Source organism: Xenopus laevis, chromosome 7L (genome assembly GCF_017654675.1).
Source record: "Xenopus laevis strain J_2021 chromosome 7L, Xenopus_laevis_v10.1, whole genome shotgun sequence".
Lineage (NCBI taxonomy): Eukaryota > Metazoa > Chordata > Amphibia > Anura > Pipidae > Xenopus > Xenopus laevis.
This window is the reverse complement of record NC_054383.1, coordinates 171,704-196,970: the sequence shown is the minus strand read 5'-3', so window position 1 is coordinate 196,970 and position 25,267 is coordinate 171,704. Positions and strand designations below refer to the sequence as shown.

The 25,267-nt window shown below is 41.9% G+C and overlaps 1 protein-coding gene across 9 annotated transcripts; it reads left to right on the top strand.

Annotated features, from left to right (window-relative positions):
• The first annotated feature begins 3,685 nt into the window (after positions 1-3,685).
• trpv6.L (transient receptor potential cation channel, subfamily V, member 6 L homeolog) lies at positions 3,686-23,332 on the top strand. 9 transcript variants are annotated; one of them, XR_005962682.1, is made up of 16 exons: positions 3,686-3,930; positions 5,313-5,410; positions 5,618-5,740; positions 6,842-6,982; positions 7,975-8,073; positions 8,658-8,830; positions 9,882-10,028; positions 10,404-10,616; positions 11,339-11,425; positions 13,408-13,484; positions 14,517-14,682; positions 14,782-14,848; positions 16,250-16,300; positions 17,778-17,878; positions 19,173-20,043; positions 23,016-23,150. XR_005962682.1 is itself a non-coding variant. In XM_018224924.2 (16 exons), the coding sequence occupies exons 2-16, from the start codon at positions 4,473-4,475 to the stop codon at positions 23,227-23,229; spliced, it is 2,049 nt and encodes a 682-aa protein (XP_018080413.1). In that variant the 5' UTR covers positions 3,791-3,930; positions 4,457-4,472; the 3' UTR covers positions 23,230-23,332. The 9 variants fall into 9 exon arrangements, 6 of the variants coding, with proteins under 6 accessions (XP_018080416.1, XP_018080412.1, XP_018080419.1 ...); XR_005962681.1 differs by having other exon boundaries at positions 16,230-16,300; XR_005962680.1 differs by having other exon boundaries at positions 16,230-16,498.
• Positions 23,333-25,267: the final 1,935 nt, after the last annotated feature.

The window sequence follows — 25,267 nt, the reverse complement described above, 5'->3', positions numbered from 1 at the left end:
AAGATCTACTGTAACTAAAGGTGGCCATAGACGCACAGATAAGATCGTACAAAACAAATCTTCATATGATATTCGTTGCGTGTATGGTGGGAAAAGAGCCGACCGATATCGGCAGACAACTTGGATATCGGCCGGCTTGTCGATCGGGCTGGAAGTAAAATTTTGATTGGGTGTCTTTGAAAGCACCCAAACATCGCCCATTGTTAGTGCTGAACCATCAGATACAGGTAGAATTCTATTATTTCTACCTGTATATCGGACGATTCCGCTCTACACGTGTGTTTTGAAACAAACAATCTTTCTGGGAAAGATCTTTTCCAAGAAAAATCATAATTGATACGTCTATGGCCACATTTAGGTTTTGCAGGTTTCTTAAATGTCCATTTAATCCTTTAAATGCAACACAATCCAACTCAATATATCTAGAACACTTCTTGTTTCAATTCGAACTTGGGCACATGATTTATAGGCAGGCATTTAAATGTGGTAGGGTCATGCCGTAATTCCAACCAATGTTTAGCCACGGGCTGTTGTGCAATATTCTGCTTATCAGGGATATCTGGATCCAGTACAGCTCTGATGCTGGCTCTGTGCACTGCTACCATTTCTTTTAGTTTACATACATTGTTTTCACAATAAATCTCTGATATGTTAGCATGCCGGCTCCTCACACCCAGTTTAACTAGTCATTCTAACTTCCCCATCATTTATTTCTCATAAAACACTTTTTAGGGATTCCATCTTGAAACCTGGCACATCAAGACACTTGTTTAAATTCAGGATAACCCGATATTCCCCTGAAGGTTTCTATCTAATTAAAAGCAGAAGAGAATAAATCCCTTTCCTTTTTCTAAGATTCTTTTGATGGCCTTTTTGTAAAAGAAACTGAATTACACCGGTGTGAAATTTCTTGAGCCCATACATAATCCATACAAAAATATGTGTCACGATTCAGAAGTTCATCTTCACATGGTAAAGATACCAAGTAATGTTACAGCCAAAGGGCCCGTCTTGCTCTACCAGAAAAATACATCAATTCAGAAGATAAATTCAAACTGTCCAGACTCCAGGTTTGTTTCAGAAAGACATTTATTCACAAATTTCATTTCTGCCAGTGCTTCCACTATTTTTTTAGGGACATCTTCCAGTGATACTTCTTGGATATTTCTCATTCATTTTTTAGAGGATTTCACAACCCAATACATAGCAACTGATACTCTGGATAAAGCCCCTGCAACCAAATATGACTTAAATGGCTTCTGACATCCCAAAAGGACGCAAACAGGAAAGAAAGTATTAGAGTATTAGGTAATGTAGCTTTTTGGCTAATTTGGTGATAGGAGCATCCATTTTGGTGCATTAGAGCAATTCTAATTTTTTTCCTCTACATAAAGGTACAGGGAGTTTGGAATGAGAAAATGTTTATCTGGTTGTTGCCATTCCTCATTAACCTTATTTTCTAAATCCTCATGCCAGGGAAACAGACTGCTCTAAGATCTAGATATTAAATGGGCATAGTTATGTATCATATGCAAAGCCACATTAAGACTAATTGCCAGTAAACTTTACACTTTCCAGCATGGAGGACCGGGCCCTAAAACTAGGTGGGCCCTGGGCAAGTGGACATTAAAGGAAGGTCAGCGGCATCATCACCTGTGACGGCAGCCGGAGCATCACTGGAGCATCAGTACTGGGGGAGCAGCAGAGAGAACCTCGACTGGTATTTGTCCATTGCTCCAGGAGCGGAGGAAGGAAAAAAGACACTGCAGTCAGGAAGGGAGGCGGCTTTATCGAGAGCTTTGATAGGTTACTTTCTGAGTGACAGGTGAGGCGGGGAAATCTGGTTAGTGCTGATTGCCATGGGAACACAAACAGTTAAGAAACTGTAATGAAATGTTATTAATTAAGAGTTCTGCCCAGTAATCTATAGAAAACAGAAATGTTCTCCTAAATATATTTTACTGTCACTGGTGCCTCCTGTTGATATAAGAAATGTCTGTGTTAATTTCCCATTCCCCTCACAAAAACTTTGTTTCATGTTACTGGGTATATGTGCTGCCAGGCTAATGGGCACAAGATTGTGCTGTGGGCACATGTATTTGTAGACTGACTTTGTGGTTTGCTTTACTGTTTTACTCTTAAGGGCTTGCACAAAATTTCTATATAGACAAAGGTGGTACTGCAAAAGAAGTCCCTTTATAGAAAGTTCATTAACTATTCAAAAATACTTGCTTCATACAATTAAATCAATGACAAATCAAATCAATAATGAGATTCAAATACATACCACCAGAATGTAAGCACAATATACAAGCAATACAAGGAAGTGGATACCCCACCCAGACAATAATAATTACCTCGGCGTAAAGCCTTTCTCAAGGGGAATTCTTTAGGCTTTAAGGTAAGGGCATACCTGGAGATTCAGGGAGATTTAGTCGCCGTTTCCTCACGTGTAAACTTCGGGCGACTTTGGAAATCGAAGTGCCACGAGTGCATTGTTGCAGATGTTTTTTCATTGAAGCAGGCGGAAGACACGGGGAAGCAGTTCATGGAGATTAGTCCCCCCAAAGAAGAGGCGATTAGTTGCCGGATGACTAAATCTCCCCGAATCTCCAGGTGTGTCCTTACCCTTACAGTAAAATGTCAGGGTAATTCTCATTGTGCAAGCCCTTAATAGTAAAATAGTATTCCCATAATTACCTTATGGAGATGCTTTGGGGCTCAGTGCACCTTATTTCAATTTAAATATTTTGACTTAATTAGAGTGCATTCCAATTATCTGTTTTTTTGTGGTTTGCTGCATACAGCATCTCTAATATTAAGGTCCATTTATCACATGCATTCATTATTCCTTGCATCTGTGCTTAGTTCACGAAGAAAATTACCAGCACTCACGGTCTTAATATGCAGGAAAACCTTGCTTTATTTCAGTGCGGTGTTGCAACTTTTCGGGGCCACGCCCCTTTATCAAGCATCTCTGCTTAGTTACCATGAGCTGGGGGTCAGCAGCAACTGCTGGATGAAAAGGGAGAGTCTGTGACATGAGGGATGCGATGGTTATGGAAAGAACCAGAATCATGACGTCAGGAGACAGGCTGGTGACACTTAGGAATGGGCCAGTGATGTATAGGAGTTAGGGCTATGACATCACACACTGCACAATTTGCATCAAAAACTGATTAAAAACCTGACAGGTGGCACCTTACCCTGAGCACAATGGTGTGTAAGTGCCAATGCCGGGGAACCTTAGCAGACCTGAAGGCCCGGTCTTAAGGCGGCAAAATATTAGGGGCGCCATGCTGCCCAGCCACTTTATGGGGAAAACGCAGCTCCCCAGTGCTCCGGTGCATGAGCGTGTTCGCTCACAAGGAGGAATGTGGGCAGACAGGAGCTAGGACTGCGTGGCCTAGGGGCACCCATGAAGGAAATACAGCCCTGAACCCTAGAGCTACTGCCAACCTGGATGCAGTGATACACCAGAAATGGCACAATCATCAAGGCACCTCATTACCAGGGTAGGTTTCCTTCCCAGTGTCAGGTATTTGATTTTGATAAAAGATTGTGGGGATTTGCTGCCTACTTAAGACAAGTGTCTTTGTGTTTATGCAACAAACAGTCTTTTAACCTTTACCTATTTTCAGGTTATTCTGGCAGGGAATGAGTCAATGCAGACAAGCGGAACAGGTAGAACGAGAGAAAGATGGGAGGGAACAAAATTCAGGGTGGGGGAGACAAGGACACTGACCTGGGAATCAAGCAAACGTTACTTTCTGTGATGAAAAAGAAAAGCAAATGGCCTGAGAGTGAAGAGATATTGGAACCAACAAAAGAAAAGTTCATGAGACGGAGCAACTGTAGACCCTCCCCCAGAAACCCAGCAGCAAACCCAGATACACAGAACCTACAGAAGCGCAAAGTGGGAGCGAACATGTGAGCCACAATAACATTACATTATTTATTATCAGACTTGCAAGGCGCAAATACCTGCTGCACTGGCAATACTACAGGTTCACTTAACTGCTGCATCTGTGTTACAGCAGGGGCACAATCGGCAGCAGGACAGAGGTTAGAGCATGGCATTAATTGGGCTTGCCAGGCATAATTGGCAGCAGGACAGGGGTTACAGAATGGCATTAATCACACTTGCCATGCATAATTGGAAGCAGGACAGGGATTACAGCATGGCATTAATTGCACTTGCCGCCATAATGGGCAGCAGGACAGGGGTTACAGCATGGCATTAATTGTGCTTGCCATGCACAATTGGGAGCAGGACAGGGATTACAGCATGGCATTAATTGCGCTTGCCAGGCATAATTGGCAGCAGGACAGGGGTTACAGCATGGCATTAATTGCGCTTGCCAGGCATAATTGGCAGCAGGACAAGGGTTACAGCAAGGGATTATTCAGAATAAGCCAGGGGCACTTATCAATATTTAATTGCCCCAATCCACAGAGACTGACCAAATATCATGCAGTTCATAAGCTCATGGATCGCAGGCTTTCAGACACTGGAGGAAACCATGGAGATTGTGCAGCACAGAAGGTACAGAGCTGAGTGTATGAACATTACAGTTGGAAACTAATACATTTTCCATGTTTTGAATGTCATTTCCACCCCAGATTGCCTGTCCTTAGGGCTGGGAAAGGCTAACCACCCCAAAATTATGAATATTAGTCACAGAGAAAGAAGGGTGCTTTATGAGTAGCAAAGTATAATTTAAGTTTTGGGACACAAAAAAAAGTTTCATTCCCTCAATACAGTGTTTTTCACAGAATTCCAGCATCATTGGGGCCACACATATTTTTTTTTTTATATTGTGCCTGGGTGTTTTCGGGGCAAGCTGTGCCTAGTGTATTAACTATGGGGAATCACATTTGGTGCATGTGACATTAATGGAGTTAGTGTCCATTGTACAAATCTGTGTAGTTTATTTACCCAACCAGCTGGGGGAAACTGGAATTAGCCCATGTGCAGGGTGTTGGTATGTCCAGGGTCCCCCAGTGTCAGTAGGTCAATACTCACTTCCTTATCAGAGTCAGTACAGACATAATCAGCAAGGATGTCCCTTTGTATCTGTTTCTGGCTGTTCAGTGCAGCAGATCAAAGGGAAACAGCGGGTTGAGCTGTCAAAAGAGGGACTGTCCCATTCAAAACGGGACAGTTGGGAGGTATGTGTATATATGCATGTATGATGTATGTATATGTGCCTGTGTATATGTTGGTCTATAGGTAAGTGTGCAGGTGTTTGTGTATTACCCTGCCTGTATCCCAAATCATGTAAATCCAGACGTAGTTTTCTTTATTTTAGGCTCCATGAGTTGCCGCTTCTCCTGGCGGCCAAGGAAAATGATAGTGAGCGGCTGAAGGAACTCTTAGTAAATGACAGATGTGACCCACTCCAGAGAGGTGAGATCCACGAGAATTCCCCCTAGAATAAAGTGTGGCTTGTCATTTTCTGGATGTCCAACGAAATGGCCAGTGCCTGACCCCCTCAACTGTAGTTCTTCTCTCCTACTCTCCTACTCAGAACTCCCCTAGCTTTTACAGCATTCACTCCCTCTGTCTGTTCAGGCTGAAACAGCCAGGATAATGGCAAATATATTATATTCATAGGGGCTCTGGGAGAGACAGCTCTACACGTGGCTGTACAGCATAACAACATGGAGGCAGCCCAGATACTGATCAGAGAGGCTCCAGGACTCATTAACCAGCCCATGACATCCGACTTCTATCAGGGTGAGAGTCAACTAAACGTATTATGTCTTTTTCACTTACCTTTTATAAAATCCTGTTCTTCCAATCTCATGTTTGTCCTCTCCAATCCTTATATTTGTTAGGATCCGCAGTCCTGACCTCCCTACATTATAAGCCTGACCAGGTTCTGCTTTTTTTGTTGTACATTCTAGGATCTATAGGAGTGCAGATGGTATCTATAGGTGGCAATAGAGATGCTAGAACATTATTATGCCTATAAACAGCCTTGCAGGTGCTGGACCATTGTACAGTCTATGGTTTGGCTTTCTTATTCAAGAACCAGAACATTAGGGAGGCTATAGGCACACATAGAGTTGCTAGAATATTCTGGTGTTTATAAGGGTCCATAAAGATACTGCAACCTTGTAGCACATTTAGCTGGTCCAACAGCTGTTGGTACAGAGTCAGTAAGTGATTAGTACAATAACCAGTGTCGGACTGGCTCACTGGGATACCAGGAAAACTCCCGGTGGGCCCAGGTGTCAGTGGGCCTCTTGCTTCTAACCATTTGGCCTATTTCATGGTCATTCCCTATTTTTTTTATGGGACAAAAATGGAAGAATATAGTAAGTAGATATAAAAGACGACGGCAATAAATAGGTTGAGTGAGGAGAGGAGGAATAATAGTTTGGGAAGTGGGCCCACGGTCTAAGGTTTTCTGGTGGGCCCCTGGCATCCCAGTCCGACACTGACAATAACCAACCAAAATCATGCAAAGCAAAGGGAACATGGGTTATGAGAATAATGTTCTGGACGCAGTTATTCTGCCCTCTCGTCTTTGGATCTTTGAAGTGTTGGGGCAACCTTTCATGTCTCTTAACTAATCATTGTTAATGCATTTCTGGGGGTGGGGACCATTTATCTTCAGTATTTAGCCATCCTAGTTTGGTCATAGTTCTGCATTCTCATTGGTTGTTTCTTTTTTAGGCCATCTCTCTCTACCTTTCTGTAGGAACTTCTGGTCACCACCTCTGCCTCATTGGTTCTTCCACAGATCCACATTTCATCTAAATATTTGCTCCTGCCTGTCATTGTTAGAGTCCATAGGAAATAAGTATCTGTCTTTCTGTTCCTTCCTAACAGGACAGACGGCCCTTCATATTGCAACTGTCAACCAGAGCTTCAGTCTAGTCCAACTTCTCATAGAAAGTGGAGCCGACGTGTCTTCCCCTCGGGCCACAGGGACATTTTTTTCATTAAGTCCCAAGAATCTTTTTTACTTTGGTGAGTGAATATGGAGCAGTTATGTGACAGAGAACTCTATTCTACTGATTATAAACGAACAAATGGAACAGGTATGATTATGCTAGTCATGCCCTTCAACCCCCATAAACCCCATCAACAAGCTCTGATGCCAGAATGCCCACATTCACGCGAGTCCGACTGAATCTCACAGATTTATCCCACATGCACCTTTCCTGCAACTTCTTCTATGAGCCAATCGCATTAGTCTGAAGGGGTGATCAGCTGATAAACACTTCCAAATGTGACAGTGTAGAAACCACAAGGCTCATTCACCAACACAGTGTGTGAAAAAAATCTTTTTTGATTGCAAATCTGCAATCTGCACAATTCCCCCTCAGAATTCCAGTGTTGTTGCAGCTGTGTGCAACACTCCCCCCCGACAACTGCAACAAAAAGAGTAAAATGCGCATATTATATTGGAACCTGTTGTGCTATTGAAATAGTGTGTTCCAAGGGCAAAACATGTTGTTTTGGGGGGAGGGGTATTTAGCATAATTATTTATAGACAACCTTTTATACATAGAAGGAATCACTTTCTTGTGTTTTCATTGCTTTTAGGGTTTTTTTAATTATATATTTACTGTATTGTATATAACTTTTCCTATTGGCTGGCCAGTATTTGATGTTTTTAATGAGTAATTAGTGTTTATTAATTGATTATAATTCATTGATATTTAGTCGATTTTAGTGTACACGTGTGTTGGTTTTTGAGGATTGCCATAGCTGGGGATTATCGGCTATAAGAGTTTGACTTAAAGTGCAAAGGGGGGAGAGGACTACTTTTCTTTCTATGACATCGATATTTTGTAATTTATAGAAAAATAAACTAAGAGAATAAATATGTTTTTCTGCCTTTATGATGCTGAATAGGGATTTAATGTTTAACGGTAAATGAACTGTATTTATCAGATGGATGTGGTGGGAATGGGAAGGGACCCTTTATGGGAAGTATTTCTCTTTCTCGTATGCAGGTGAGCACATCTTGGTCTTTGCTGCATGTGTGGGAAACGCCGATATTGTCAAATTACTTATTGACCGCGGAGCTGATCTTCATGCCCAAGACTGCTGGGGTGAGAAAGGTTTAGGTTTGGTTTTATAAAGTAATGCTCTTGCCTGGGCCCACATAGAGTCTTTAATGGGACTGAGTGGTCCCAAGATTAATAACAGAACTAAATATTGTGATGCTGATTCAGTTAATGACTATAAGAGGGACTTGGATGATTTCTTGGACAGACATAATACAAAGGCTATTGTGATACTAAACTCTATAGTTAGTATAGATATGGGTATATATCATTTATGTGGGGAGGGGTGTGTGTATGGGGCTGGGTTTTCATTTGGAGGGGTTGAACTTGATGGACTTTGTTTATTTCTAACCCAATTTAACTATAACTATGTAACTTAGAATCTGTGTCAGATATCCAGCATGAAAATAATAATAAGCAATACAATCACAAAGAACAGTAATAACTTAAAATCTTGATAAAGTAAAATGAAGTAAAATCTTGATGTTTTATTTGGTAAAATAAGGGAAAAGGTCAGGGACCCAGACTTAGTGATAATGATCTACATGTTTCATTCGTCATTAGGGACAATGGATTGGGTCGTCTGGGTTTCACCAGTCACAGCCAAGTTTTTCTCTTTATTTTCCCAGGAAATACAGTTCTGCACATCCTGGTTCTACAGCCCAGTAAGAACCTGTCTTGTCAAATGTTTGACTTCATTCTTTCCCAGGAGCGCAGAGACACAGAACAACCACTTTACCAGATTCCCAACAAGCAGGGACTCACCCCACTAAAACTCGCTGCTGCTGAAGGAAATATAACTGTAAGTGTGGGTCACAAATCAGAGATCTTGTATCTAAACTTGGTCCCAGTGCCCCAATGCCCCCCATGGCTACACAACAGCCTATTTACATAAACAATAATAAAGTTTTAGAAGCAAACGCACCTTTTTTACCAATGCATAGCAACAGTACATTATATTGTCATTCCTTTTAAACACTTTCATTTTTTGCTGTTACTGTTCCTACACTGCCTGGAGTCACTGCTACTGTAAGCTTAACCCTTTCAGCTGAACACCAGCTAACTACCTGTAAACTATTTGTATACAATAGTACTGCAACCAATTTCTCGTTCTTAATTATTATTCGTTCTTAAAGCAAGTTCGTTTTCATTGCAGAATTACCCTCAATTAAAACCTACATAAACCCTAGTTGCTTCTTGCTACACGGATTTCATTGTGTTGCAAACAGTGTGCTTCTATGAGTACTATGTTACTATGTAAGTACATTGTTAAAGACAGTGCAACTGCTGGATGGCCCATTAACTATAGAGGGCAATGGGATGGTGACTAAAAAGCAGCTGCAATATGTGTTTATATAAAATATTCAAGGATTCCAAAAGAAACCTATAATAACCAGTCATTCCCACTTCTGGAAAGTTCATGTAGGAGAGACTCATATCATTCAGTAAATAGATCCCAATAGAAACATGTGACTCTATAATAACCAGTCATTCCCACTTCTGGAAAGTTCATGAAGGAGAGACTCATATCATTCAGTAAATAGATCCCAATAGAAACATGTGACTCTATAATAACCAGTCATTCTCACTGCTGGAAAGTTCATGTAGGAGAGACTCATATCATTCAGTAAATAGATCCCAATAGAAACATGTGACTCTATAATAACCAGTCATTCCCACTGCTGGAAAGTTCATGTAGGAGAGACTCATATCATTCAGTAAATAGATCCCAATATATACATGTGACTCTATAATAACCAGTCATTCTCACTACAGGAGACCTGTTAGGAAATGAGGATAGGTTAAATTCATTGTCTGAGCCATTTTCTTTTCCCCACAAATCTGCCTGACAGATGTTCCAGCACTTGGTGCAGAAGCAGAGGAAAGCCCAGTGGGCGTTTGGTCCTGTTACCACCATGTTATATGACGTGTCAGAGATTGACTCTTGGAAGACAGACCAGTCTGTGCTGGAGGTTATTGCCACAGCCAGAAAAAGCCAGGTGAGATTAGGGGACTATCCAAAAGGTTATTCATAAGTTATTCTTCTTGTTTTCAGCTCCAATAAAGACTCTATTGATCAGATCCCTCAATAGTCAATATAATGCACTGTTTTGAGGCACATGTTTGAGTTCTATTATTTATAATTGAATATATTATTGCTTGAAATTACTTCTACCTCCCTCATAAATTCTCTGTCATTACAATTCCCAGGCTGAAATTCTTCTCTTTGCTTGATTCCCTGACATCAACCACCATGGTTAAAATGATTTCTGTTCTAATCTAACCTTCTTTAGATGTTGAGGGATTTCATCATCAGTTCCATGTTACATTTCTGAAATGATTCCAAGCTGAATTTATCTTCCTTTGTCCACCAGCCATTCAACATACTCAACTGTCAGCCAAGTAAAGAACTGCTAAAGAAAAAGTGGAAAAGGTGTGGTCGCCCATACTTGTGGTCTCTGGCTGCTCTGTATATACTTTACATGATATGCGTGTCTCTGTGCTGTGCAAACCGACCCCTTAAACCTCGACTGGATAATGCCACTGACCCCAGGGACATCACACTTTACATTCAGAAAACACTGGAGGTGAGTTATATACAATGCTGGGCCCTTGTAAATGATATATGAGACATTATTCTGGACAGAATATTTGCCACAAACATGCCAGCATACTGTGCTTAATGTTGGGCAAAGCCATTATAAAGCAATTAAGGTAGGTAATATTACCCTTAGATATGACAGTATATACAGTGGGACATGTGTATTGATACTTTTTTCACAGACAGTATATAGAATGATCTCAAAGCAACACATTAGAGGCTGCCAGGCAGCATACAGTAGATAGAATGATTTCTGAGCTTTGCTGGTAGTCAGTTAGCACAGAGTGCATGATATTGTCTGGGCATGACATTATAGATAGACTGCATAGAATACTTGAGATGGTCTCTGGGCATATATGCCAACTACTTTTATTTACTAAAGGTATTTTTTATGTTGGAAACTTCAAATGTTTCTCCATTTGAGCTGAAGCATCTATAAATAAAGCCTTATTATATCACAGCAAGTTATGTTGTCACACAGACCTAGAGAGATGGGCCTTGAGTGATGGGTGGGGAATAGGTGAGTAAGTAGGACAGAGAGGTGGTTGATGCCTGACTGAGAGTGGAGGGTTACAGACCTAACAAGGAATTAAGATAAACGGCTAAGAGTGGTAGGTGGATAAACAAAGTCGATCAGGTGAACCTTCAACTTAGTAGCATCCAATAATCACCGTTAATGACAAATGTTACACATTCTTACACTTGTAGGAATCCTATATCACCGAGGAGGATCATCTGCGCCTGGTGGGAGAGATCATAACTGTGATTGGGGCCATTGTCTTATTACTGCTGGAGGTGAGGCAAGATGGGACATTGCTGGATTGCCATTCCTTTCCGACATACTGTATATAGATGCTTAGATACCCAATAATGTCCCTCTTGTTGCTCATACAGTTCAGGCACATATCTGCTACCAGGTCCCTTGGTTTAAGGTAGTGGTCAAAGAATAGCCTGGAGAACATGAAGAGCATGTACAGAGGGTATTATCCCACTCAAAAATGCTTTTTTTGTAGGCATGTGCACCTTAAAGTGGACCTGACACCTACACATAAAAAGCTGCATAATGAAAGTCCTTTGCAAATTAAATATGAAACCCCAAAAAAAATTTTCATTAAAACATCCATACCTGTTATAAAGGTGTTTAAATATCTGAACTGTCAATCAAATATTACCTGCCCCACCTCTATGCCCGTGGCATAGAGGAGGGGCAGTCAATTACTTTGACTTTCCATTCAGCACTTCCTACATATCACTGATCTCCTTACGTTCCCGCTTCCCACCTCAGGCTCTATAATTGTGTAGGGCACTGCACATGGACATTAGGTCCCCCATTCTGGTGCATACACAAGATTTTGGGGTGATACACAATTTCCCTTAATAACCGTGTCCACAAAATGGCTGCTGCCTGCTTGCTGTGATTGTATAATTCCAAGACAGAAGGAAACAAAATGTAAATAAAAAATACAGTGTAAGTAAAGTTTATTTTGCTCAACTAACATGATAGAAAAGAATTTGAAATTATTTCTTAGGGTGACAGGTCCCCTTTAATAAAGTTAAACCTTTTCTTTTGCTTTAATCTGTCAATTTGGGATTTTTGATGCATGACTAATCTTATAAATGTGGTGTTATCCATGGTAGTAGATGTGGGGCAGGGCACCCAAACCCAATGGTTCTACTGTTGAGTCCATACACATTTACATTGATGGGGCCAATATATTTTTTGTGTAATATCCTTATACCCATGTAATGTGCTTAAAAGCAACTGAAGACATTTCTAGTTTTTATATTGAGCTGGCGTTAGATGTGTCAATTTTAGAACAGCAGAGTAGGCTTTAGGATGGGGTTTTGTTTATTCTGGAACATCAGTAAATGCAAATATATTGTCAGTGAGAGGGTTTCTCTGAAATTCAATGATTTTTTTAAATTTCATTTTTCATTTTTCAATAGTTTTTATTGGCGTTTATAAGAATAAACCACCAGATTAACATAAAACAATGTTAACAAACAAGATCTTAATACACATGTCACACATGTTAGTGGATATAAATTGATTTCTTAGAATTTTTTTGTTTAAAGAGAAAAAAGAGAAAAAAAAAGTTAAACATAAATCAATGCAGATTAACAATGAGCAAGATAAATCATATGTGTAGTAAAATACTTTGATCTTCTGAAATACAATGTTGATCCATTCTATATTAACTTTAATTTTTTGTAAATAACAAAAATAGAGACATTCATTCAGAACAACAGTCCTGTGCCAGTCATGCAGCCACTTTCTGTCTCTTGTTCCAAAATAACATGACCGTGTATTGACAATGTATGTATAAAGGCACCTCTAAGATTAATTACTCACTCATTTTGCTTCTAATTCCACTAACAACTTCATCAAGTGAATCCTCTCTCCATGTTTCACTAACACCACTACTAGTACCAATAGTCTCATGTTACTCACAGTTCCATAAACCCTGACTGCTACCGAGTACAAGGTTAACGTTCTCCATAACTGCAACTGCAAGAATTAATGACTGTATTTTCCCCCTTTATATTTTCTATTGAATCCTGGTTAGAAATGCAAAATCATTCTTTTGGACTTAAAGGAATCAGTCAGTACTTGTTCTTTGCTTTACTATTGATATTGTAGTAGAGCATCTAGTTATTATGGTTTCCAGGGGATTGAGAAGGAGTGATGAGAAAACAATGAAAGAAATGGCTCATGTCCTGTAATGCTTTGTGTCATTGGTATTATGGGATGTATTGTAACTGCTTCTCTCTTTCAGATCTCACAGGTGTTGAGGGTCGGCTTAAAGTTTTTTGCCTGTCACCAGATGTGGGAAAACCCTTTGCATGTTATGAGGTGGGAGACTAGGTCCATTAACTGAACATAGTTGAAACCATCAAAGACCAGAGAGAGAGTCAGCTAGTCTAGCTAGTCTAACCCATGCTAACAATTTCTCTATGTCTGTAGGTGGGGCCCTAGGGCAATCTGTCCAGTTTTACATGGGGCCACTGCAGCATTAGAGCAACACACCTCATTTTCCATGAAGGTGCAAGGTTGTGTTTATTCCATACCAAATATAACCAATATAAAAAAACCTGTGGTTTGAAAAACATGATCAGGCCTTCCTTGTATGTCTGCCCCATAGCTGCATTGCCAATTCACTGGTCTGGTCTTTTTCATAATGGAACCTTACACCACCTTAGTGAATGTTGTAACACCGCTCAGCACTGTCTACAAAGCTAATACTGGGCTGTGCCTTGGGCACAAGATGGCAACTCTGTTCCCATGTCAGGTTGTCATTTAAGTGGAGACTTCAGGACACAAAAAGGCAAAATGTGAAGAGCAGGAAGGCCATGCAGGCACTTAAAATCTAATGAATGGCAAGATTATTGGCTGCTTGTTTTATGGGAATAGAAGTGACTGGGCTATTAAATGAGCTGAATTATTCCTGACTTGAGAAATATACCAACTTGTGTTTTCTATGTAAAGGAATCTTAAACTGCAATGAGCAAATTGGATCCAGAATAGAGAATATACAGTTAAACAGGCCCGGACTGGCAATCTGTGGGTTCTGGCAAATGCCAGAGGGGCTGCTGTATGGTTCAATAGAAAGGTACCATATATTGGGCTGGTAGGAGGCTGTTTGGGCTGGTGGGGGGCTGTTTGGGCCTCTGTGTACTTGGAATGGCAGGGCCTATTTTGACTCCCAGTCCAGGCTTGCAGTTAAATGCAGTATATAGTAAAAGTTCTGCAACCAGATGGGACTAAATGAGTATTTTGGGAGAAAATGCAGAATGTTATTAACAGTTGAGTCCTAATACAATTCAATGTAACCTCAAATATCTATTGTGTATCCATCTCATTGCCCCCCTCTGTACATACCATTAGAATTTCCTTCTCCTTTCTGGTTCTGGTGACCCTTGTCCTGCGACTCACTAACACAGACGGAGAAGTGATTCCCATGTCCATGGCCCTGGTGTCTGGCTGGTGCTACATCATGTATTTTGCTCAAGGATTCCAAATGCTTGGACCCTTCACAATTATCATACAAAAGGTAATGTAACCACTTGTGGTGATAAATGCCGGCATTTGTTATCGTTCACTGAATACAAATTTGTTTGTAATCTTCACCATCTTGGTCTTTGTGTTACAGATGGCAGCAAGTGATCTCCTAAAGTTCTGCTGGCTGATGGCTGTGGTGATCTGTGGGTACAGCATGGGTAAGAGAAGAGAACTTTTGGTTCTTTTGTGCAGTTAGATTCTCTGTGTTTATTTACACTCTCCCTCTGTTTGCTGCCACTTCATTCTTATGTTTACTACTCGATTATATTTGCTGCCCTGGTATTCTGTGAGGCAAACCTGCTGCTTGTGTTTTGGAACATGGGAGTAAACAGTAATAGGGAAAACATACAGGAACATTCCATATAAGCTATGGGGCAAATTCACTAACCTCTGAAAATTTGCCAGTGACGGCTTCGCTCACAGCGCAACACTTCGCCAGGCGTAGATTTGCCAGGACAACGATAATTCACTAAAATCTGAAGGGGCACCGAACGCTGGCGAGGTTGCGCTAGCGTTACTGCGTCAAATGGATAATTAGCGTTGGATAATTTGCATACGGCGGGAAGTTAAAGTTGAATGGACGTATATGTTGCAGCAAATACATTACACTACACAAGCCCAGGAAACCTTTATAAAATAAAATAAAGTTGTTATATTGCACATGAGCCCAGTGTATAGTTTATGTGCCATATGTTAGGAAATGTAGGGGGGAAGCTGGTTACCCCCAAAAAAATGTACTCTCTTTTTCAGCCTATTACCCTGAAAAAGGAAAAGACACTAGCGTTTTTTCAGCTAATTTTTTTGGAACTCCTATCTACTCTATTGCACTTCACCTGGCCTGGCCTGTTGAAGGCAAGTCTGGCACAAGAGGTAACGTTCCGTAAAATCCGCATCTTAGTAAATTTGCGTAGTTCTGTGCATTCGCCAGAGTGCAAATTTGCCAGGCGTTAGGGAATAAAGTACCGCTAGAGTCTTTCTCCCTAGCTAGCGAAGTTACAACCATTAGTAAATCGGAAAAGTACTGAAATTACGTCACACTGGAGAATTATCGGCAACATTAGTCACTTCACCCTGTAAATTTTCCCGTATGTGTTACAGTCCTCTCTACTTGTCAATCCATTTGTAACAAGTGAAGGGCCATTTACAAAGCCTTGGGGTGCAAGTGAAAAAGCACACAAGAGTGTGCCCCCCGTGTGCTTACAGAGCACTTGTACCCCTGGAGTTGCTGCTCTTTGCTCTGAATACTTAATAAAGAGAGCAGCATTAGGAGGTGTAGCTCAGCCCTGTTCTTACAACCTGCCTTCTCCCCTCTGTACCTTGTGCCCCATACCTTGTGTACCCCCGCCCCTCGCTATTACAGAGCTGACTAGCACAGGGAACCTTTTTGCACTTTGTCTGCTGCATTTGGGGTCACAAATGAGCCCTTTGGTCACTTGGGTACAAACTATAAGAAAGAAAATGCAATTTATATTCCTTTATACAAGTAAATAACCAGATCTTTCTCTGTCTTCCATCCTTTTTGCTTTTCCTTTGTTCCAGCTTTTTATATTGTATTTCAGACAGTAGATCCTGTGGCACTTGGTGCCTTCACTCCTTTCCCTGTGTCTCTGGTAAGCACCTACCAACTCTTCCTCAATATCCTCAATGGACCGGCCAACTATGATGTAGACCTGCCATTCATGTACATCGTACTCTACTCCTCCTTCTGTGTCATTGCATTTCTCCTCATGTTCAACCTGTTGATTGCTATGATGGGGGATACACAAGCCGCTATGGCAAAGCAGAAGGATGAATTATGGAGGGCACAGGTGAGGCACAGGAACAGCTGGGGATATGAAGCTTTGAGCTAGAAGCTAGGCTATTTATATACAGTATATTTCTGGTTTTGTGTATATATTACTTCTGGTATGCACAAGTTCACCTTTGAGTTAACTTTTATTAGGATGTAGAGAGTGATATTCCGAGACAATTTGCAATTGGTTTTCATTTTTTATTATTTGTGTTTTTTTAGTTATTTAGCTTTTTATTCAGCAGCTCAGTAATTAATTCAGGTAAATCAGGACTAAATCAGGATTTCATGTATAAATACCCCCAGAACTCATAAAGGGTGGCACAGTGACACGTTTTCTTTCCTCTCCTAGCTTGTGTCTCTGTGCCCAGCCATGAAAACCAACCCTACCCTCTAGATCCGGCTAAGTGGCCTCTACCAGTGCCCACAAAGCCCTTTCTTCGCCTACTCGCCACAAAGCTCTCTGGGTCACCCTCCCTGACCACTGCCTTCTCTGACTCCAGGGTCTTGGACTCCCTGCAAAGCCCTCTGGGTCCCCTCCCTGACCACTGCCTTCTTTGACTCCAGGGTCATGGCCACTTTGCGGCTGGGAGGGACCTGTTGCTGCTTCAGCATATTCCGCCAGGGTTACTAACAGGGCTCTGTGGCAAAATATGCTGAAAAACGGCCATACCCCGGCCCAGCAGCAAGGATTCTCTGGCAGCCCCAATGGTTACCTCCCCCCAGGCGGGAGCAGGAGCCAAGACCCTCCCTCCTAAGCCATTCTGTTGCCAGGGGAGACAGGCGACAGGAGAGTGATTTATCCTGATAGCTGATGATGTCACAAAATAGCCACTAAAATGTGGCATCCTGCCTTGGGGAATGGAAATTACTGAAGAAAAAGAAGTAGCGGGATTGCACCTGCCGCATCCCGTCCCAATTCCAGCACTAAGAATACTGCATACCAATAACTTAATTATAGATGCAAAATAATTCACCAATAAAAGTGCTGTTTCCCAGAACTGTGTCAGCCATCTTGCTGCTATTCTACATATGGAAATAATTGATGATTCATGAAATGACACTGGATGCGGATTGGCACAGATCAGCTATGATTCTCCTTGGAGGATTTTTTTGGATAAAAATGGTGCCACTGCACTTGCAAATGTAAAAAACCCTTATATATTAGTCTTTGCATTTGTTTAAGAAATAAAATCAGACTATTAAGGAAGCTTTGATGGCCATTCCTGAAATGCCAGTAGCCTGAGAATTGCCCCCGAGAGATATGGGGCTAATCCTCCTGTTCCTCCTGCTTACAGATCGCGGGCACCACAGTAATGATGGAGCACAGGATTCCAAAATGCCTCTGGTCTAGCTGCACCCCCACAGATCAGGACTTGGATGGAAGGAGATATCTCAGGTATGAGCAGAACCAGCACAACCCATTCACCCTGGTCCCAGACAAACACCAACACCCTGGTCCCGGCTCTAACCCTAATGCACTCAATGTTCTTTCAGTTCTACTAAAAACACAAGAACAAAGAGAAAAGGGAAAACACCCACCCCCTGCTTTACTATTTAAAACCCTATATATGAATAGTGATGAGTGAAATGTGCAGGCAGGCAGATTTTTGAAATTCTGCATTTTAACAGCATCAACATTTTTGCAAAACTGAGTTAAAAATTTCACCATCCGGTTCATTTGGCTGGGGGCAAAAACTTGGATACACAAAAATGCACGTGTTATACTTGTCTTCTACATCAACCAATGGGATTGAGCCTCCCCGCTGTCTATATAGGGAGGAGCTGTTGCTCAGTACGTTGTTGTTAGTGGTTAGAGCAGGAGCGGTTGTCATTGTGTGTGATTGATTGTCATTGTGTGTGATTGATTGTCATTGTGTGTGATTGATTGTGAGTTAAAGTCAGTGTTTGTGGAGCTGTTTACTTTACTTTACTGTTTTACTTTACTTTCCTGTTTTCCCTCTTCTACTTCCTGATTAGGGATGGGCGAATTTGACCAGTTTTGCCAAAAATTTGCCTCCGGTGAAATTTCGCAGATGCCCATTAAAGTCTATGGGCGTCAAAAAAATGTTGTCTTTTTTTTTGTCGCACAACTCCATACAAGTCTATGGGCATCATTTCCGTGGCGAAACAAGACGAAAAAATTCGCCCATCCCTATCCCTGATTACTATGAGACCAGTGGCGCAACTAGCCAGGGCTAATCCTGGGTGCAAGATGTGCACATTGTGTGTGAGGCATGTCCCACACCCGCACCCTTCTGACACACACGACCAAAAGCTTTTCCCTGCCCTGCTGCCCAAAATATGATTTATCACAGCTCCAGGGGGCTCCAAGGGGGTGTGGCCCTGGGATGCACTTGTTAGGGCTACGTTTGTCTGTATATCCCTTGTGGCTGTGGCTGTCTGTCTGTGTTTATTGTTTGTGGGTGCGACTACTTCTACGACTACTTGATTTGTTTCTGTTTGTTTTTTTATTTATTATAACTTAGTTTAGTTGATTAGGATAATTAGCTTTATTTACTCTGCCTACATCCCTTCTCTTCCCCCACCCCATTATCCTTTTTTTAGGATTAGTTTTAAAGGACCAGTAACATCAAAAAAATCAAAAAAAAATCGTTAGTATTCAATGAAAAAAAACAATTAAACTTTAAAAAGAAATAACTTACAGAAACTCTGCTTCCTCTCCTCCTCAGAAAAGGTGACCATCCATCCTGCGGCACTCAATTTCTCCTCCCTGGCTATTCCACTGACTTTAAATTGCATGTCACCTAAAGGCAAAGTGAGGAAACAAGTGTTAGGAAAATTTGCAGGGAAACGCAGGTTGCACCACTGGCTAGCAGTGGCTCCAGCTCAGCCCAGTCCTCTGTACCTTCAGGAGCAGCATCCCAGCCGCGCAAGAAGCTGCTGACCATATGCGAGCAGTGTAAGAGCAAGATGCAGCTGACTGCCGACCTTATTCTTCTGTTCAGAGAGCTGTGGCCTGTCAGCTCGGAGAGTTTGCTTCAGTTCAGAGAGGCTTTGGAGACTTGTCGGGACACCGTGATCGTGCGCACCAAGGCCTGAAACAAAGAGTTATATTCCAGCTAATTCTGGTGCCTTGGAATCAAAAGACATACATTTGTGAAAAAAGCTATTTAGGGTTCCATTTATTGCTTCCAACAGCTTCCCCCCTATCACAGGCAATGCACATAGGCGCAGAGAGAGACGGCAAGGTCTGGGTGAGTTAGTGACCACAAGTAGCTCTGTTAGTTGGCTTGTCGGGACACCGTGATCGCGCGCACCAAGGCCTGTCTATCCTCACTCATGATGTGCAGAATCAGCTCAACATGGGCCGCTTTGCTGAGGTGGGAGAAATGGTGCAGGAGATGGGCACTACTGCTGCTGCTTACTGCCCCTTGTTCCTCTTCCCAGCCCACGCTCCTTCGCATGTTGTCAGTGGAATAGCCAAGGAGGAGAAATCGAGCGCCGCAGGATGGATGGTCGCCCTGTCGCCTTTTCTGAAGAGGATATGAATATGAGGGGTCGCGGAACAGGGAGAAAGGGTGGGAGAAGCCATGAGGAAAGGTGAGAATGTTACCTCATGGGACTGACCTCACATATTACCAGGGGCAGCAAAAAAGCTGCTCCAGATAACTTTAAGAGCCAAAATTCCATTTGTTAAACTGGAAATTCAGCTCTTCTAGTGCAGAGAGTACTGTTACACTAGGAATGACCCCCCCCCCCATACCTGCTCTGTGCAAGACAATGTTCAGCAAGAGCCAGCAGCATTGGGTCACAGTGGGGCATCTGGAACAAGCTGGACTGTGTGACTTTTTCACCACCATGAGGCAGTGTTAGACTCGCTCACCCAGGCAGCAGACACCAGTAAACTCAGTGTTTGTGGGGGGGGGGACTCCCTGCAGTCCCCACTAGTTTTTAATGCAGAGATGGAATTTGGTCCAGACTCAGATCTGGGGGGGGGGGATTTTGATGAGGACAAGGACAGACCCTGTGTGTTGGCTCAGGAGATGTCCAGGAGCAGCAGCAGAGGTTCAGAGGTGAATGGGCACGCAATGGGGACATCTAAAGAAGGGTTTCTTTAGATGTCCCCACTGCGTGCCCGTTCACCAAACTCTTTCTATACTTTAGAAGCAGATGAAAAAAATGAGATATGGCAGTGCATTCCACTGTGGAACAAACAGTCATCTTAAATGTTGATGCACTGGCATTTCAGCTACTTTATGTATTGATCATACTGCCATGATGCCGTTAATGGAGTGATCATTCATAATTGCATTGATTTCACTGGCATGTCTGGGGTTAATATGCCAATGATTCATTTATCCAGAGCAACTATCAGCATCTAAAGCAAAGATGTAAACACCATTAGTATTCAGTGTCAGCTTTGAATGTGAAATCTGATGAGGATTTTGAACAACAACACTGTCCCTCAGCCATAAATATCTCATTATTTGTTTATTACACGTTTCTATTCCTTCATGTCTTGCATGTCCAGCAAGTCTTGTGAATTTAATGGGATTTTGCCGTTGTACACAGACATCAGTCCTGTCATGTTGCTCATAGGTGGGGCCCGTGACATCACTGACATTCTCTTCTATTTATCTATCAATCTGTTTATACACAAAAGCCCAATAATTATTCAGTGTCTATGGCATCACTCAGCAGCAGGCTCTTGCATTTGCCAGAATAAAAACAGATGTAATTTTTCTAAAATAAATTTATACACACACTGCTTAAGAATCCCAATTCAAACACAGTATAGGACCCATAGGGTTAATAGCTCCAGGCTACACTGCCTTTAAATCCCTACATGATCACATTCATTAGTTCATTTACCTATGGATGTTATTGGCCCATAGGTTGGTCACTGCTTCCTGTCACACTTTACTAAAGTACTGGGAAAGGGGTGGTGCTTCCTCTTTGGTCTCCACCTATGGAACAGGTTGGGTGTTGCTTGGAGCCTGGGGCGTAACCCTGTGATGCTTGATTAATTTTTTATCTTTCTGAATTGCAGCAAGAGAGGTGGAGTTGCACCACACCCTCACCTTCCTCCCCCACCTAGTGAAAGCCCATTCTGGGTCAGAGAGTCCAGTGTCCCATGTTCTACTGGTACTAGTCATGGAAGGCTCTGTGGTGCAGAGACTTTCATAAAAATAAGCAAAGTTCTACTAATTATGATTTGTCACCCATGGAAATGTCAATTGTCTCTGTTTTAGGTCAGACCACAGTCCAGTGTCGGACTGGCCCACTGGGATACCAGGAAAACTCCCGGTGGGCCCAGGTGTCAGTGGGCCTCTTGCTTCTAACCATTTGGCCTATTTCATGGTCATTGCCTATTTTTTATGGGACAAAAATGGAAGAATATAGTAAGTACGGGAATAAATAGGTTGAGTGAGGAGAGGAGGAATAATAGTTTGGGAAGTGGGCCCACAGTCAAAGGTTTTCTGGTGGGCCCCTGGCATCCCAGTCCGACACTGCCACAGTCTCTGGACTCACCTCCACTTCAGTGTTAAGTTTTCTCCCCTTTATCCTGATAAGGAGGTACATTATTTTTCATTCTTCTCCTGCACCCTTCTTTGCCAGAAGGAAGACTGCGGTACACCTTCTTTACTTTATGAAGAATCTGGGCCACTCATCAGAGAGTTCAATCCAGTCATACCTGTGCTGCTGTTGGTGTGTTGGACTCTCACGGTAGAACAATGGTCTTTGCTAGGGTTTGTGTGACATAATGATGTCATTGCATCTCAACATAATTTCCATCTTTTGGTCTTTGCTAGTATGTGTGTAACATAAGGATGTCATTGCGTCACAACATCATTTCCATCTTTTGGTCTTTGCTAGTGTTTGTGTGACATAATGATGTTATTGCGTCACAACATAATTTCCATCTTTTGGCCATTGCAAGTGTGTGTGTGACATAAAAATTCCTTAACCTCAATGTAATTTCACCTTTCCATTGACTGCAAAACATTGGTGAATTTTGCAATTTTGTAGATTTGTATATTTCCAGTGAATCAAAATTCACTCATCACTGACTCTTTTATGAAAGTGTGCTTCTACAAATTGTGGGCTAAACTAAATGCTTGATTCAAGAGGTTCCTCCACTTTTAGCCCTAACTACCTGCTCTATGTCAGTCACCTGATTGTTAAATGCATTGTGGGTAAAAAAACATGCCCATTTGTCCCGATATTTGTTTATTTTACTTGTACGGTAACTGAGCTGTACTCTGTGCACATGTGTAATGAGATATTTGTAAGATTTTTGGGAGATGTTGGTTTCCTAAACATGTTGTTACCCCCCCCCCCCAAAAAAATCCTCTACAAGCACAGGCTGTGGCATTGTAGGTAACAGAAATTGTGACTCTCATGAGAGAGAAACGAGCCACAGTTCTGCATTTGCAGTCATTTTGATTGGGCAGGAAAATGTAATATTTCATCATTAGTGAAATGACAATTAGGAAATGAGAATTTATTGCATTAGGTTTGGAACAAAACATAATATTCATAAAGCATAACGATGTCTGGCTTCCCAACAGTGTGGAAGAGAGAAGATGGCTCCCTCTCCTGCCAGCGGAATTAAATAGGGACCAAGAAGATTCTGACGAGACAGACACAGATGATGAAGACAGAAATATCAATTCATGGGTTGAGACTGGGGGGTCTCATCTAATCCCAGGGGCCAATGACAGTATCAGAATCCTCCCCCAAGGAGAGCACTGGTTGGCTAGTGAAGAGGTCTATCATATCTAATGGATCTGAGTCCTGGCAGGACCAAATGGGCTGGACTTATGTATAGCATTAAAGAACAACAAGACTTTCTGATATCAATAAATATTTCATTTTACAAAGGTCACCTGAAACCAATATTTTGTGATATTGGACTGTCCCTCAGCCTCTCTATACAGTTTGTATGTAGGGAAATAATCCAGGTTCTAACTGTACCAGGATATAGTTTGGGCCAACAGACACGCCCTCAATTGTTCATTGGCTAAAGAAACCTAGCATGTCTGTGTGCCTGTAGTTGCCAGTAATATGTATTATGAGCCAGAGGAGATGGATTAATACTTAAAATGGTGGCGTTTCAATTAGGGATTAGCCAATGACTCCAACTACTAGAAACATATTTATTTCATGAGGTCTTTATAAAAGAGTTTTGTATATATAAAATAACCCTAATATGGATTTATGTGATACATCTTTACAGAGGATCAGAGGAATCGCTTCCCTTGAGGTATAGTGACATCAGTGTGTAGAACACCCACAAGAACAAATGGTCCAGTGAGATGCCCCAATATTTCAGTTATTAATACCTAAGGGCATCTTGCAGCATCTAGTACAGCTATAACCAGAACACCAGAATCCACCACTGTGCATGACATCACTTTCTCATGATGACATCACATAGTGTATGTGTTCCAGTTAGGGACAAAGGTCACATGTCAAGCTTTGGGCATGCACCTAGAAATCAGCAACAGGAACTTAGTAGACATAATGAATTGGTCAAGGGGCGTAACATCCCCACAAAATAAATGCAGCCAGTGGGTGTTTTTTGTGGTTTTTTTACACTGAAAACACATCAGGATTTACAGGTGTTTTGTCACTGGCATTTTTTCACAGCAAAATGTTCCTGTGGTTTCACTGTGATATTTGCTGCTGATGAAATGAACAATATCTGAATCCATGTGTGGGGAAAAGTTTGGCTCATCACTATCTCTAGTGTTTCCAGTAAACAAGTCAGTACAAATAATCAGTGCTCAGAAGTTCAAAAAGAGCGAGGGTGGAGGTGTGAACTGCACTTCTGTATATTTGTTTATGGAACATAAAAACCACGAGGCCACTCTTGGAGGATAAGAGCCTGTAGAGACTTTATTCCCACTATTAACATTAAGTCACTGGGGGTCATTTATCAACACTGGGCAAATTTTCCCATGGCAACCAATCAAATTGCTGTTTTCATTGTTCTACTAGCAGCTGGCTTTAGAAAGCTAATAACTGATTGGTTGCTATAGGTAACTGCCCATGGGCAAATTTGCCCAGTGTTGATAAATGAGTCCCACTGACTTAAAGGGTGGGAGGGTACAGCTCCTCCAAATCAGACCACCCCTAAATTGAATACCGCAGGGAATCTGACAGGTAATGCTTTGGCATTTGCCTTTTTATGCCCGCTCCTGTCACCCATGAGCCAATCAGCATGAGTATGGGAGGGGCTGCTCCCCTATTGGCTGCCCACTTCCCCATGTACCTTTCCTGTGCTAAGTACCACTCCACCTGCCAGCTTGTGGCCTCTTTACCCCAAATATGATTTGCTCCGTGTGTTTTGTCAGGACAAATGGAATCTCCCAGTCCTGCCTGTTTTACTTGTTTGAAACTTTGTACTCAGGGAATCATTGCACAACTTCTGTGTCACCTCTATAGAATACAATACATGTGTCATTTGTCAGCAATTGAGAGCTAAATAAAGTCACGTGGAAGAGCCACAGTTGTGGGATTCAAAATCTACATCCCCTGTGTCCTCTGTGTTGCACTACAACCATATAGACTGCTACAAAATATCACGACAATGCCAAGTGTTGACTGGAGTGAGTTAGACTTGACAGAGGAACAGTATCAGACCAGCAATTCACTCAGGTTCTGTCTACTTTTCAGCCAATGAAGATACAGAAAGAAGAGATGGGATAGAGGGAAATCACTAAATGTCACTCTCATTCTCACATACTAAGGCCCAGTAACACGCCCCTTAGAGTTCAAATAACTTTTGTCAGAAAAACCTGATTCAAATAAAATATCC

Bases quoted from the DNA above. Each gene is read 5' to 3' on its own strand.
- trpv6.L (XM_018224923.1), top strand. From the start codon at position 3,701: ATGGGAGGGAACAAAATTCAGGGTGGGGGAGACAAGGACACTGACCTG. The intron at 8,831-9,881 runs GTAAGTGTGGGT...TCTGCCTGACAG, and splicing joins CTGCTGAAGGAAATATAACT to ATGTTCCAGCACTTGGTGCA. The intron at 13,485-14,516 runs GTGGGAGACTAG...ACATACCATTAG, and splicing joins AACCCTTTGCATGTTATGAG to AATTTCCTTCTCCTTTCTGG.